This window comes from Musa acuminata, chromosome BXJ1-7, assembly GCF_036884655.1.
Source record: "Musa acuminata AAA Group cultivar baxijiao chromosome BXJ1-7, Cavendish_Baxijiao_AAA, whole genome shotgun sequence".
Taxonomy (NCBI): domain Eukaryota; kingdom Viridiplantae; phylum Streptophyta; class Magnoliopsida; order Zingiberales; family Musaceae; genus Musa; species Musa acuminata.
The window spans coordinates 4,476,785-4,492,076 of NC_088333.1; the positions used below are offsets into that span (position 1 = coordinate 4,476,785).

Sequence of the window (15,292 nt, forward strand, 5' to 3'; positions counted from 1 at the left end):
GTAAACGGGCTGCTCAAGAAATCAGGAAACAGAAAAGCGGATGTTAAAAAAGAAAAGACATCTTTAAATTTCTTCTAACAATTAAGCTACATCATGACCTAACATTGGCTAGTAAAGTATAGCTGCATGAATGTCTATAACTTGAACTCCCTGGAGGCAGAGCTGTCACAATACTATGTTCCTTGATGCATATTGGATATTACATATTGATCTGTTTTAAATCTTCTAAATCATACCTATGGTACTCATGCTAGGAGGATATGATGTATCATGGTTTGAATCATCCAATATGGTTGAGTACTTGAGTACATATTTAAAAATCTGAAAACAGTGACATGGTTATACATTAAAGATAAAGATTAGTGTATTGATATATGAAAATTTTATTTAAGAAACATTATGTATGATTCAGGAACTATTTCAGCTTTTTTACAATTATATAAACCTTAATACTGTGTGTTAAATATTATTTTAAAACACTCAACATACAAAAGCATAAGCATCCCACACGTGAGTCTACACCAGAAGTCTGGTAAGCTGTCTTCCAATAACGAAGAGGTGCTGTCGAAACAAGAGGTCCCTAGTCTTGAAGGCATAACTTAAGATAATTTAAATGAGTCAAGATTATAGAGATTCCTAGTCTTGAAACCATATCATAGGGCATTTTAGACAAGTCAAGAATATTACACACCAGTGTCGGGTTGGCATGGTGTGTGAATCAGAATTCATGACTCTGCATCTAGTGCCAGGACAGCACTTGATCACATGACTAGTGTCCATATATGGGCACACAGGTTCATGTTTAGTGCCAGTAACCAATAGGCGTGGCACATCCTTGATCATGGGTATCTCTACCATCAACCAAGAGTTTTGAAGTAATTTTCCCAAGACTTTGATCCATAAGAAAAAGAAGGCTAAGGACTTGTATTTATAGTTTTGTATAGATCAAAGACGGTGAATCTTTGCTCCTTGATGTCACCTTTCATTTTTTGCCAAATTTGCTATATGCATAACTTCATGTTTTGACTAATAGAAACTTAAGCTCAATTCAACTATTTGAACTGAACCTTATCTGACTCTTCTTCGTGGGAATGGTTGTGTTCCTGTTGATCAGTCTCGTAAAGATACCACCAAGTGTCTCATTACCTAGCGATAAGGGAGTGATATCTAAGAGGAGCAGCTCTTTAACATCTCCATGGAGAATACCACCCTGGATAGCAGCACCCATTGCAACAACTTCATCTGGATTTCCTCCCTTGGTTGGAATCTTTCCAAAGATTTCCAAAACTGTTTCCTGAACTTTTGGAACTCTAGTCATTCCACCAACAAGAACCTCATCAACATCCTTGGTACTTACGCTTGCATCCTTCAGACAGCTTTTACAGGGATTTATTGTTCTTCCGATTAAGTGATTAACCAGAGTCTCAAATTTTGATCTGGTCAGAGTGATATTCATATGTTTTGCTCCTGAAGCATCAGCTGTTATAAATGGAAGATCGATATCAGTTTGAGATGTTGATGACAATTCAATCTTAGACTTCTCAGCTGCTTCTCGAAGCCTCTGCAGAGCCAGCCTGTCCTTTGAAAGATCTATTGCCTCTGTTCTCTTGAACTCATCAACCAAGAATTCTACCAATGCGCTGTCAAAATCTTCCCCACACAAGAAAGTGTCACCATTTGTTGCCTTGACCTGAAATTGAAGTGAGATCATAAAGAAAATATACCTCAAATACCCCATTTGATATCTCTAATATTGAAACATCAAATATACCACCACCAAGATCAAAAACTGCAATGAGACCCTCCTTGTTGTTCAGCCCGTCAGCAAGTGCAGCTCAGTTGGTTCATTGATAATTCTTTGCACATCAACACCAGAAATTCTCCCTGCATCCTTTGTAGCCTGACGTTGCGCGTCATTAAAATATGCAGGAACTGTGACAACTGCCTTAGACACGGACTTCCCAAGATAAGATTCAGCAGTTTCTTTCATCTTTGTCAAAACAAATGCACCGATCTGGCTGGGCGAATACTGCTGACCATTGGCTTCAACCATGCATCCCCATTAGGTGCCCTCACGATCTTAAAAGGAACCATCTTCATCTCTTTCTGTGCCTGAGGATCATCAAAGAGGCGGCCTATCAGTCGCTTGGTCCCAAAAAGAGTGTTTGTAGGATTGGTCACTGCCTGACGTTTTGATGGAGTTCCAACAGGTAGTTCTCCCTTCTGATTAAAAGCTACAACAGGTGGCGTGGTACGAGCTCCTTCTGAGTTTTCTATAACTTTAGCATTCTGTAATAAACAAGAAAATTGTATAATCTTGTGGATTTAAACAGACTTACAAATTATCATATGCAAAAAAGGACTTTGGCGAAGACGACTGAGGCGCCACCTTTCCCTCCATAACTGCAACACAAGAATTTGTAGTTCCAAGATCAATTCCAATTATATCATCTCCTGCTGGCTTTGAGCTGCATTGGAGAAAAACTTGTTCTTGGTGAAACAAACCAAAGAATACTAGAGAACTGTACTGTGATCACCTTAAAGGAGATAGTCTGAAAGTGCACTTCAACATTATATGCATAGGATGATACCTGAAGGGTCTAACCAAACTAGCCCCTCTGTGACCAAGACGAGAAGCACCCAACTGCATGCTTGCATTGCCAGATAACTGCAGAAACAAAGATGAAATATGAAAAGTCCAAAAAAGTGCATCACATCCATGTTGAGTCCATGTGGACACCAACACTTATCAGACCACCTTCACATGTTTGGGCAGTTCACATATCTAAGATTCTCATACCATGTAGATTTATTTAGATATATACACTGCACATATGTTGGGCAAACAAATCATCCATTTAAGGCTCTAAGAGATGACAAATCTTGAGATTGGCTTAATAATATTCAATCAATATGTTTCACATACTGTGAACATTTGCTACTCACATCATAATAGTAAGGAAAAATTTCAAGTACTTTATTAACTTTTGCTACGCTTCTCTGGAACAAAAAAAATACACTAATCCTCAAATAAGGGGACAGCCCAGTGATGCAAGGACTAAATTCATCCACCATCACTATTACCCGCCTAGATGTTAGCTAACTAATTAGCCAAGTAGTTGGGGCATTACCCAGCTAACTAATAATTTCCAATGGAAACCAAAAGAGCAGCCTAGGTTGAGGGTAAACCATGTCATACACATGGCAACAAAATCCTGTTTCTACAACTGACTTCAGAACATACTACTGTGGTCGGCTAAAATCAAATATACGATCGGTAGAGACAGTATGATGCGCAGAAGCTTCAAATCATCAAGCAAACACTGAGCTAAATGCCAAATATACTTCACCCATTGGTAATTGACAAGATTACTTCGAATTGTTATATTTATCATCTACGCATAAGAGCATCACAGAAAAAAGAAAGATAAATTATATAGAAATGATGAACAATAGTAACAAATTGCATATCACCCTAACACAAAATGAGGTGAATCTAATACATCCGAAGTGGGAGGCGAATGGAACGTCCAAACGATGTCGAAAACAACACCAAAACTTTTCCGGAAAGCAATAGATTGAACCTCATCAAGATTACTAGATCCAAATCGCTTCTAGAGGTGAAAATTATCCAAGAAGGAACTCACGAATCTGAGGCGAGAGGACAGAACGGGCAGCGGCGACAGATCGCGCCGTCTCAGAGCTCGAAGCATTGCGGAGACCGCCATCGATCTCCTCCCAAGGCGGAACCACGGGAGAGGGTTGGGTTTGGCGCTTCACAAGGGTTCTTGAGGCGATCGCCCGAGGAGGGCTTTGGTTCCGCCCAGCTTCTCTGATGAGAAGGCAAACCCGCAGCATACACTCGAGAAGACACGGTTCGGACGCTTAAATAGCAACTCGGCCGTCGACCAATTGGGAAATGGCGCGGCGTGGCCCGTTAGGTCGCGGCATGTTTCGGCCCAAGGCCAATTGAACCGATGGACCGGGTTCGGCTTACCGCGCTGATACTTCGGCATATTAAAACGGGCGAAATCCGGTCCACTCGATTCACTGTCTCCGGTTGTGTCTTTTGTCGTATTGCGCGGGTTAATTGGTGGCCGAAATGTACTTCGGACTTATGGTTGCGCCCAACCTGCATATTTAATTTATATTATATTATTTATTTATATGTACCTAATCCAATCTCAGTCTTTAATACATATGCACAATTTTAAACGATCAATCGATCTATATATATGCTGCCATTTCAAGGCAAAATTTGGCATGAGATCAGGACACAGGGCAACCTTCAATTATCACACCCTTTGCGGTGGGGCAAGAAGCCAGAGAGCAGCCATCCAAGTCATTCCCCCACCAGTTGAGGCTGATGTCTTCCAATCCCAAGCACAGGTACAGCAGCACGGCCATGAAGGCGAGGCCAGCATCCAAAGCCCCCGAGAGCACGTAGTTGTGCCGCGTCCACCAGTCGCGCCGGTAGCGGTAGACCACGTAGCCCGAGAAGAAGCCGACGATGATCCATGTGGTGTAGTTTACAGCCGTCGCCGGCGGCATCATGCCGGTGGCGCCGATCAAGACGGGCATGTTGATGAGACGGATCCAGTCCTGGCCTGGGAAGGCCTTGTGCGCGAGCCAGACGAGCAGCGGGGCCACAGCGCCGACCAGGAAGAACCAGTTGATGGCTGAGTAGGTGCCGAGGTCGCCAAAGATCCTGCGAGGGCCGATGAGACCCCATATGACGGACGCGTCGTAGAACACATGGTCGCTAGGGCACGTCCATGGGCTGTCCGAAGACAGGAGCTCGGTGTTGCAGATGTTGGGAATCGTCTCCATGAGCCACCATGCTGTGCCCAAGTAAACGATTGCCGCAACTAAGGTGCCTACAACCTAGATTAATCATTAAGGCGGGTTCTGCATGTCAAAGAGATTTGAAGATCCATCGTGTGGTGAATCCTAAGAAGGAACGGTAGACGAACCTGAGCCATGAACATAGTTCGGGGAGGTATCTTCATGTAGTGCCCCAGTTTGAAGTCTTGCAAGAAAGTCAACGCCTGTGTCATACTGATATAGCCGTATACCTTAAAGCACATGTTGGCGACCGGGCGGCCGGGATACAGGTACCCCATGACGTATTCTGTAATGATGTTTAGGCCTGGCGTCTACTTCATCGATCGAGAGACAATCAATCGGATTAGTTGACTTGGTGAAGGAGATGCATGCCAAGGAGTAGCGAGTACACACCTGGTTCGTGGTGGCCGTGATGATTCCGATGGGAAGCGTGAAGAAAATGGCAATGAAGCAGGCTAGCAGCACACCCCACCAGGGCAGCTGGAGCTGATCGATGTAGTACTCGCAGGCGAAGATGGTAAGAGCGATGTTGGCGACGAGGATGACGATGAACCACCACTGAGGGACCTGAGTGTATCTGCTCATCAGTTTCGTATGGATGTCCATCTTCTTCTCTTCGAATGCCGACTTGCTCATCTGCCATATCTCGCTGTGGACACGCAGTCAACTAGGTCATACGACGTAGAAATCTCTGCTACTCATCTGTCGGTACATGGAACCGTCAGCAATTCTGGTGGTGCCAAAGATTAATTACCTTCCGTGAAAGAGAAGGACATGAGAGATGGTGGCCGTGAGAGATGCGAAGCCGACGCCGTAAGTCACCGCGAAGAAGGTGCTCAGATAGAGCGGACCGTTCTTGTCGTAGGCCTCGATGTCGAGGTGGAAATTGGAGTCTATGATGCTTGAGATGTTGTAACTCTGCCCCGTGGAGGTGAAGAGGCCATCCGAGAAGATGGGGAAGGTCTTGGCGTCGTACAAGTCGAGCCAGTATGCGGTTGGGGTGACGACATACATGATGAGCACGAAGCCAGCGGCAACGTTGGCGGTAGCAAACCAGGGGCTGGCGAGTGGGCTGCCGAGGTAGGAGGAGATGGTGGACCAGTCAAGGCCAATGGCGCCGAGGCCGAGGCCGTAGAGACCAGAACCCAGCTGCTGGGCGAGGATGGAGTGGGGGAAGATCCAGCAGATCCAAGAGAGGGAGGTGAGCATGGAGAAGAGGTAGCCCGGGAAGACATAGTAGGCGAAGCTACATATGAAGGCCATCATGAAGAACTGGTTCCGGGTCATGCCGCCTTTCGCTCGATCTTCTCTCTCGTGCAGGGCCCTGCATGGGGACAGAAGGCGAACTGTTCACGTCGTCTGCAACTGCACCGGTGAGTCTCACTTCTGAAACAAATGATTCAAGTATCCAACAAAGTAAAGAAAAATATTCCGGGAGCTCCTAAGGTTTTACCAAAGATCCAGAGATAATACAGTGAAAAGATCTCCTAAATTCATATCAGACGATCTACAGAATATTAGGTATGAATTTGTAGTTTTACAATCACAGAAGAAAAACTGTGTCCTTTTATTGCTTTCACAGACCAACTCACAAGCAATTTGTCAGATCTGAGCAATTGGGATGCAATATTCTACCTCTTGCACTAGAGTGGCTCTTGAAGTTGATTTCATCCAAGAAACAAGAAAATAACTACAGCTTAAAGCTAATTCACATAGAGACTACTATCATTAAAATCAATAATTAAGATTGGTTGTGATGAGATGTCCAAGTAGATGCAAATCGGAATTAATTTTCCTGGTTGATTGGACCGCCAGTAGCAATCATCATCACTACCAACCAGTCTTTTGTCTTGTCCATTTATCATATTAGACAAGAGAAGGTAAGTAAATGGATTCTTACGAAGATCAAAATAGGTCGATGGCAGATGAGAAGAGATCGGAGATTCGTCCCTCTCACCTGAACAGAGAGACCTGCACCAAGTTGTACGGCCACCACATGGCCGCCGGCTCCACCAGGTACCGCCGGAATATTCCCGCCCACCCGAAACCCAGAACCTGGCAACATCACGTGGAGATCTTGACCGACCGGGAGCCAAGGTAAGGCAGCAAGGGAGTGTGAACGGATCGTATGGGGACCTGTGTGGTTATGACGACAAGCAGGGAGACGAAGAAGGTGATGTGCTTTCCGTAGAATATCTTGACGGCGGTGACGACGTGGATGGCGTAAACGCTGCCGGCGCCGGAGTTAGCGAAGATGGTTATGAGGACGTGCTCCTTGATGTTGAAGGGCCCCGGGTTGAGCGTGAACTCCCACCAGCTTCCCTTGAAGAAGACGCGGTCGGTGATGGTGGAGGCCATGAGGTGGCCGAGGGGCACCACCGCAATCTGAGCCGAGATGGAGGTGATGGAGAGCGGCTCCTTCCTGTACCAGAAGAACTGGTTCAAGAAGGAGAGCAGCACGCAGGAGGCGGTGCCGAGGACCCACATGCGGAAGGTCAGGACCGGCATCGTGGGGTCGTCCTCCACCGGCACCGTGAGTGCCACCTGCTCGATGGGCGAGTTCTCCTCCTCCTCCTCTTCCACCTGATCCGGCGGAGGCGAGGAGGAGGAGGAGGCGGCGGTAGGGAGATCGGAGGGGACGACTGCATGGTGAGTTAGGATAAGAGATGAAGCGGGTGACAGAAAGAGAGATCGATAAGGTTACGTACGCAGAGGAGCTGTGATCTGGTTGGGATCCTCTTCTCGTTCTTGGGGGTTGTCCATTTTGGTAGCTATTCCTTCTCCTCTTCCTCCTCCTCTTTAGCTCTCTTCTCTTTGTAGATTGTATGTGCAGAAGGAGGAGGAGGATATGGCGTTGTATTATTACTATTATTGGCTACATTTAAAGCTGATGTGTGTGTGGATGTAGAAATGCACATGTCGTTCACGTGCCAGCATTTCTCGGAGTTCATTTGGAGAGTGTAGTGTGCGGAGAAGTAGATGGATGTAGTGAAAGACATGCTTGATGCAGAGAGAGGTTGAACCCATGTTGCTTGTAATGTGATGATGATGGTGGTGTTTCGTTCCATTGTCCATCGCTTGCGTCGTATAGTTCGGGATGAGCATTTTGTGTGTGTTTTATCTATCCTCTGTAGTTATCATCTGTGCCTCCATTTTGGCGGAAGAGAAAGGAGCAGATGGCCCCCAGCAGCCATTCCTATCTGCCAGTCTTAATGGACAGAGAAGAGGCAGAGAAGGAAGAAGAGAGATTCTACTGCCGATAAAAGACGACAGGACGTTTCGTGGAGTCTCCGCCACCCCTTCCTCCTCGCTTCGTACCGTAGGCAGCCTTCATTGTGCGTGGAATTCGCACCGCCCCTCCTTCCACCCTCCTATCACGAGGGATGGCCAATGGTTTCGGGCTCCTTCGTCCAGACGAGCACCGTATCACCAGTTTGACTGATGGATGAGCTAATTGATCATAATATTTAATTAAAATTTTATTTTAAAGCGTATATAAAAGATAAGGGTGATTTTCGAAAAAGAAAAAACAAAAAAAATCCAATTTTGACTCTTCCTATTTTCATAACACAGTTTCTATCCTTTTCAAAAGTCTAAAATATTTTCTTATAAAAATAATTATTTAACACAAGAAATGTCATAACGAAGGAAATCATATCACATGTAGCATTTTGTGGTTTCCAACTACCAAATCAACTAACTTTATATTCAATATATATTTCCTCTGAATTTTTTTTTTTCTTAATTTTGCCATTTACCAACAACTGCCCGTCGCTTTCACTTTCCTTCCCCCTTTTTCTTGTTCTCGATCTATCCGCGTCTCTATCCTCTGGCTTCCAATTCTTGCCTCAGATAATCTATCAGAGGCGGCGGCGGCGGCGGCGGCGGTGTTGATATATATATATATATATATATATACACAAATATTGTTTTGGACATTGTTGTGGTTGGGAAACTCGATTTTAGGTCAGTTTTTTCCTCCCCGATTGTCGATTGAGGTTGTGGTTTCTGTTGGGGGTTTTTAGGATTTTTTTTGGTGTGTTTTGATGTTCTTTACCTTCTTGATGGTTTAGATTCTTAGAAGTGTGTTCTTGTTGTGTGTGCTTGATTGGAACAGTGGAGGACCAGAGCTGGGGGCAGCGATCGATGGCGAAAATGGTCGGGCCTCGAGTTTACAGCTGCAGTCATTGCGGAAACCATGTCTGCCTTCACGACGATATCATATCGAAGGCTTTCCAGGTGAAGCTCTTATCGTAGATAATAATGATTGACAGACGCTGCAGACCTAATTTTTTTTCTGTTCCTTGCGGTATCTCAACTCCACGCATTTGCTTAATAGTGAAACCCGGTGTTTGAATCGAATCTTTTTTTTGCTGATTTTGGAGATTCATGGTGTTCATCTTTAGTATTTTGTTTGAAGCTAGCATTTTGACATGATCAAAGGGGACTGCTCTTAGGTCAATCAATTCTTTATTTGCGTCCTCCATATGGTGATTCTCACATTTCATGAATTGATTTTATGATCTTTGTTCTACATGCTTTAAATGTGTTGTAGGGGAGAAATGGGCATGCATTTCTGTTTTCTCATGCCATGAACATTGTTATGGGGCCAAAGGAAGACAGGCAGCTAATGACAGGACTGCATACAGTTGCTGATATATACTGCCGTGATTGTGGTGAGGTGTTGGGATGGAAGTATGAAAGAGCTTATGAAGAGACACAGAAGTATAAGGAAGGGAAGTTTGTATTTGAGAAGCTAAGAATCATCAAGGAGAACTGGTAGTAAGAGTTTAAATGGATGATGTGTTGGTGAAGCTTCTGATGCGAGTTCCCTGTTTGCATAAGACGGTTGTCTCTGCGATCTGAATCCTCTGATAGAGCCATATATTCTTGTCCATAGAAATGTCGCCTAATTGACGATTGTTGAACTTTATATAAATACCAGACTTGTGGTCTCGGAGATGTCGGTCCTGCCACCATGAAAACAATTGCTTATCGGTTAGGCATATGCGTTTAAGTAATGTTTCATGATTTATTTTGCTGCAATCTGCCTAACAATGAGCTTTAGCTTCATATAGTTTTGCTGCTTAACTAGTCTCAATTGTCACTTTATTATATTTGATTTGGAGCGGTGTGCATTATAGTCAAAAGATAAAATAACCATGCCTCTCTGAACAATAATAATTTGAGTTGGGATGTCTCTCTTCAACAATTAGTTGATTAATAGATCAAAGGAGAAAACACCCTCATCAGTCACCAAAACACGCATAAAATGGTCTGAGATCGAATCGATATGTTGCATGATACTTGGAAGGGGTGGAATCAAATGCTAACAAGATGCTTTAGTCAAGGTCTAGTTTTGGTAAGTTGCATCTTTTGGCTATTGCTCTTGACATCTGGTGAACTCCCTGAAGCAGCTATTGTTAAAGTACAACTCCTTTCTTTCTGCCAGTTTAGCTTGAAATTGATTGACTGTTGACTATCATCTTCTTCCTATGTGCCCTATGGAAGTTATATAACTCATTCCTTGAATTTGTTGAATTCCAGGAAGTTGATGCTCCATGGTAATGCAAATTCCAAGTCTTTGGTAACCTAGGCGTTAATTTAGCTGATACTTAGCTTTTTTATGACTGACTATGAATGCTTCTTTTTTCTTTTTGTAAGACTAGGAGTGTGTCCTTGTTATCTTGCTTTGGTAATATCTGATCTCACAATGATGCACTTGTGTCAGCTCCTTTTTCTACTCCAAGTTGTCATCTATTCTCTTTTGCTCTTCATGGGGAGATTAAGATAAAAAGTTAGAAGTGAAAAAATGTTTATTGAACATCAACTGCTGTAGAAACCAAATATGATCTACAGTCTTGTAACACTAACTTCTCCATGGCATGGTGAAATTATTTTTAATCTCAGAACAAGAAACTAAAGTGTACTCAGATTACAATTCTTTAATGTTGTTTAAGACAGTCTAGCATTGAAATCTTTGCATTCTCTGGAATAGACTGTATACACATATCTGGTTATAGATTTCCACCTCAGTTCTCAATCTTATCAAGAAGCTATAATTGCAATAGTTTGCTTAGGGCCTGAGGAGAATTTATAATTTATTTGGAGGTGAAACTCTCCAGTGATTGTATTCTTAATAGAAACTCAGCTGGTACTGTACTAACAGATATTTATTCCAAAACATTAAGCTCTATATAAATTCTTTTCTTACATAATCTTTTCAGGATTGGCCTATCAAATTCTCTTGGATGTTGTAGATTTACTCTTATCTTTTCTTGCTCTTGATCTCATTATGAAAAAGTGTATCTTGTTACTAACTTTGATTTGGCAAGTTTATGGCTTAGTGGGAGGTGCATCATGCTTAAGCTTGTGATTAGTATTGATTTCCCAACCATATTATTTTGCCTTTGAAGCAAAATTTTCACTGCTATTAGGTTGCAGGATTGTCATTAGTGCATATGTCAAATATTAAAGAAAATTAATAATATATCCCTGCGCGTCAAGAGTCTATTGCAACATTGGTCGCCCGCGTGTCGGTGGCGCCACAGCGGATCCCAACTCTTGCTTCCATGCAACGGTCGTGGAGAGGCGGCACGTGCGAGTCACGCCGCGCGAGGAAGCCGGGTGCAACAGTCACGGCAACGGTCATATTGGCAAAAGGCGTTATGATTACCACCACTCGCAACGGTCGGAATCGAACCCCGCCTTCCTCTCCGTCCGATCCACATCGGGCGGTCGCCCGTCGTCAAGCCGACAGTGCCGGGAATCCCACTTTGGCAGCTGTTGGCGTTTTTTCCATGGAACGGTGAGTCCGTCGCACACTCACTCGCCCGGCACAGTAGCGGAGCAGCGGGAGGGACCGGAAGGAGGAGCAGCGGCGGAGGTGGAGGAGGAGGAGGAGGAGGAGAAGAAGAAGAACACACAGAATAATCTTTGATTTCGTTGCTTCTTTAATCTTCCTCATGTTTTCCAAATACACCTGAATTCGAAGTCGGCCTTCTACATTTTTCTCTTCTCCTCTTTGTTTTTGGGTTTGGTTTCTGGAATCATGGAGGTCGCGGAGATATCTGGTGATGCCTCAGAGGTTCCCATGGCTACCGGGGAATCCGCACGAGCTTCGCTGTGGGACGTCCATGGCTCTGTGCTTGGCTCCTCCCGCTAATGTTTTGGGATCAAGATTTGTTCTTCTAACCATTCTTTGATTCTTTTTGACTTGGCTTTCAAATCTCTCCTCCACTCTTTCTCTCCGTTCTCGAATAAAAAAAATCGCCTTTTTTACTAATTTTTTGAAGCAATTAGGCGGCACACACAGCACGATAGGAAGAATTTGCATCGTTTTATCTGAGTAAGAAGCAGAGTTGGACGAGGAGTAGAGGATGTTGGCTGGGTGCTCATCGACGCTGCTGTCGCCGAGGCACAAGTTGAGGATCGACGCTTCCGTGCAGTTGCAAGCCTGCCATTTCCAGTTACAGGAGAAGCATTGCCCTCCGCAGCAGCAGAAGATGGGTACCCAGCGACTCGACCTGCCCTGTGGCTTTGCCTCCCGGAAGGATCCCCTGAGGGTGGCGCTGTCGGTGGAGAAGCCCTCGGCGGAGGCTCGGGGTACCAGCTGCTCCTTTAGGCGGAACCCGGTGACACACTCTTCATCGTCATCTATGGTGGCTCGGACGTCCTCGTGGGGAGGAACCGGAGAGATCGATGGAGGCCACGGCGGACCTTGGGAGCGGCGGAGGAGCTCGAAGAGATTCCATGAGAGGGGTTCGTGCGACGACTACCGAGCCAAGAGGACGAGGACCGGCGGCATAGCAGGATTGGTCGACGTCGAGGGCGAGGTATGGCTCCCTCAGTCCACCCAGGAGCCTCCATTGGTGGAAGGGGAGAAGGTGTTTCTCGTGCCCACAGCAGCAAGCTTTCCGCTTCCGTCGTCCTCGAGCCATACTTTGGTAGGAGGATCCTCTGGCCCCGACAATGATTTGAGCACAGGTGAAAATCCAAACGGCAAGTCTCAGTCTGATTCGAGTTCGTCGTCGTCGTCCGCATACGTTTCTTCTCCGGAGCCAACAAAGGATTCTTCTGGCAATACAGCATCGAACGGGTCTCGGATCCCTTGTTCTTCCGGTGTTGCTGACGCAGGCGGCGACGGAGATGGCAGCTTGACGGAGCAGCAGGGTCTCGAGCTCGTGCGCTTGCTCACGTCGTGTGCGGAGTCCATTAGCACAGGAAACTACGAAGCCATGAACTTTTTCTTGGCCAGGCTCGGAGAGATGGCCACCCCACAGGGAACCCCCATTCACCGGGTGGTCGCCTACTACACCGAGGCCTTGGCACTCAGAGTCGCGAGGCTCCGCCCTCACATGTTCTCTGTTGCTCCGCCAAGGAGCCTCCTCGACCCGACCGAGGACGACAATGCTATAGCGCTGCGGCTCCTCGATTGTGTTAGTCCCATTCCCAAATTTCTCCACTTCACACTGAACGAGAGGTTGCTGAAGGCATTGGAAGGACGAGACAGAGTGCACATCATAGACTTCAACATCAAGCAAGGCCTGCAGTGGCCGAGCTTGTTTCAGAGCTTGGCTTCTCGGCGGCCTAATCCTCCGAGCCACGTCCGGATCACCGGGGTCGGCGAATCTAGACAGGACCTCCAGGACACAGGAATTAGGCTTGCGAGGCTCGCGGAGTCGTTCAACCTTGCGTTCGAGTTCCATGCAGTCGTGGACAGGTTGGAAGATGTGAGGCTTTGGATGCTTCATGTGAAGAGGGAGGAGTGCCTCGCGGTGAACTGTGTTCTGACGATGCACAAGGCACTCTACGACGAGAGCGGAAAGGCTTTCATGGATCTGTTGGATCTGATAAGGAGCACACACCCAGAGATCGTCGTCATGGCAGAACAAGAAGCAAAGCACAATGAGCCTAACTGGGAGACAAGGTTGGCCAGATCACTAAGCTACTACGCGGCCATCTTCGATTCCATGGATGATGCCCTGCCCAAGGACAGCCAGGCCAGGATCAAGGTTGAAGAAGTGTTCGCCAAAGAGATCAGAAACATAGTTGCTTGTGAAGGGGATGAGAGAACCGAGAGACACGAGGGCTTCGACGGGTGGAGCAAGCTGATGGAGGATGGTGGGTTCAGATGCCTGGGAATTGGAGAAAGGGAGATGCTGCAGAGTCGCATGATCCTGAGGATGTACTCCTGTGAGAAGTACAGCATAGAGAAGCAAGGGGAAGGTGATGGACTCACTCTCATGTGGTTAGATCAGCCTCTGTACACGGTCTCTGCATGGGCTCCCAGAGATGTTGCAGGCAGCTCCTCCATGTCTCAGCCAAGCTAGTTGGTGGTTTCTGCATCACTCTCATATGGATTCTTTATACACTTCCAGACATGAACAGGTCCATTCTTTACCATTCACACAACATAGACATTCTTTATTTGCTTTTCTTCTTTTGCAATTCTTTGATTCTTTTGCGGCTGAGGCTCCCCATATATGTTGCAGAAGTTCAAAATGATTGTAATTTAGGTCCTCAGCAGATTACCTATAGTTGCTTCCATTAGAATTTGAGGATAGGTATAGGATTCTTTGATTATTTCCTCTAGTGTAGCTGCAGAAGCACAATACATCATTCTTGTCATTGCTTCATGTTGATGGTAGTAACAGTTATAAATGGATAGTAATTGTTTCTGTGTGTGTCTTCAAGTTTCTTATGCCCTCTTCTGTGGTGCTCTGTTCTATGAGTGGATGATTTGCCCAGTTAGATTCTAATGCCTAACAGACACTTCCATCCACTCATCACATTGACTAAATCATGTGTCTTGATGTGATGCAGAGTCAACCCTTTCTTAATTTGTCAAACACACTTTGTGGAAGATAACTTTCAGAAATCATGTCTTGATGTGATACAAAGTCAACCCTTTTCTTAATTTGTCAAACACACTTTGACTTTCTGAAATTATAAGCTGACAGATAGAGAACTTATGAGAGTCAAACAATCTTGTGATACTCATTGAGAAGCACTACTCGCCTTGTTGAAATTATCTTTTTTTGCTGCTGTAAAAATCAGAAATGGTTGTCGAATACAGCTTACTATATATTTGCAAGGGACATTTCATTTGTTTTGAAGGAAAAACTTGTTGTATATCATCTTTAAATAATCTAGAGCTGGAAGAAAGCAAAAAGATTGGCATTTCAATATCTGCATTGTATTAATGAACTTGGCAAAATGTTACCTGATGTGTATATGATTCAATCAACTAAACTAAATGCTCATTAGTTGATTGAACTATCTTTGCAAGAGTTAGAAAAATTCATTGATGAATGTATCACAACTCACCAGCTTTCATCTGTGGTTGAGATAAAAGTATGTTATGTGCTTTCAAGACTTCAAAAAAGAGCCAAGAAGTAATAATAATACTATGAAAGAAAGGGCTGAGTTCACATGATTGATCATT

General features: G+C 45.0%; 3 protein-coding genes and 1 pseudogene across 5 annotated transcripts; 2 read left to right on the forward strand and 2 right to left on the reverse strand.

The window, feature by feature from the left end:
- Window positions 1-1,015: 1,015 nt before the first annotated feature.
- Window positions 1,016-3,728, reverse strand: LOC135680102 (heat shock 70 kDa protein, mitochondrial-like; annotated as a pseudogene).
- A 405-nt stretch (window positions 3,729-4,133) lies between these two features.
- On the reverse strand, window positions 4,134-7,706 carry LOC135678348 (oligopeptide transporter 7-like). The gene is made up of 7 exons (XM_065191057.1): window positions 7,554-7,706; window positions 6,982-7,487; window positions 6,803-6,900; window positions 5,600-6,169; window positions 5,239-5,494; window positions 4,974-5,156; window positions 4,134-4,884 (listed from the first exon to the last, which is right to left on the reverse strand). The coding sequence occupies exons 1-7, from the start codon at window positions 7,606-7,608 to the stop codon at window positions 4,270-4,272; spliced, it is 2,283 nt and encodes a 760-aa protein (XP_065047129.1). The 5' UTR covers window positions 7,609-7,706; the 3' UTR covers window positions 4,134-4,269.
- A 1,258-nt stretch (window positions 7,707-8,964) lies between these two features.
- On the forward strand, window positions 8,965-14,533 carry LOC135582134 (protein DWARF AND LOW-TILLERING-like). Of its 3 annotated transcripts, XM_065191060.1 has the most exons (3): window positions 8,967-9,084; window positions 11,283-12,831; window positions 12,934-14,533. In XM_065191060.1, the coding sequence occupies exons 2-3, from the start codon at window positions 12,225-12,227 to the stop codon at window positions 14,175-14,177; spliced, it is 1,851 nt and encodes a 616-aa protein (XP_065047132.1). In that variant the 5' UTR covers window positions 8,967-9,084; window positions 11,283-12,224; the 3' UTR covers window positions 14,178-14,533. The 3 variants fall into 3 exon arrangements, with proteins under 3 accessions (XP_065047131.1, XP_065047132.1, XP_065047130.1); XM_065191059.1 differs by having other exon boundaries at window positions 8,965-9,084; window positions 11,353-14,533; XM_065191058.1 differs by having other exon boundaries at window positions 11,283-14,533.
- LOC135678350 (protein yippee-like At4g27745) lies at window positions 8,967-9,891 on the forward strand. Its single transcript, XM_065191061.1, has 2 exons — window positions 8,967-9,084; window positions 9,401-9,891. The coding sequence occupies exons 1-2, from the start codon at window positions 8,992-8,994 to the stop codon at window positions 9,626-9,628; spliced, it is 321 nt and encodes a 106-aa protein (XP_065047133.1). The 5' UTR covers window positions 8,967-8,991; the 3' UTR covers window positions 9,629-9,891.
- Window positions 14,534-15,292: the final 759 nt, after the last annotated feature.

What these genes read in the sequence shown, in the direction of transcription:
- LOC135678350 (XM_065191061.1), top strand. Translation starts at nt 8,992, where the DNA reads ATGGCGAAAATGGTCGGGCCTCGAGTTTACAGCTGCAGTCATTGCGGA. An exon ending in TCATATCGAAGGCTTTCCAG is followed by an intron (nt 9,085 to 9,400) that starts GTGAAGCTCTTA and finishes AATGTGTTGTAG; the next exon opens with GGGAGAAATGGGCATGCATT.
- LOC135582134 (XM_065191059.1), top strand. Translation starts at nt 12,225, where the DNA reads ATGTTGGCTGGGTGCTCATCGACGCTGCTGTCGCCGAGGCACAAGTTG.
- LOC135678348 (XM_065191057.1), bottom strand. Translation starts at nt 7,608, where the DNA reads ATGGACAACCCCCAAGAACGAGAAGAGGATCCCAACCAGATCACAGCT. An exon ending in GTGCAGGTCTCTCTGTTCAG is followed by an intron (nt 6,170 to 6,802) that starts GTGAGAGGGACG and finishes GTCCCCATGCAG; the next exon opens with GGCCCTGCACGAGAGAGAAG. An exon ending in GAACTATGTTCATGGCTCAG is followed by an intron (nt 4,885 to 4,973) that starts GTTCGTCTACCG and finishes TGATTAATCTAG; the next exon opens with GTTGTAGGCACCTTAGTTGC.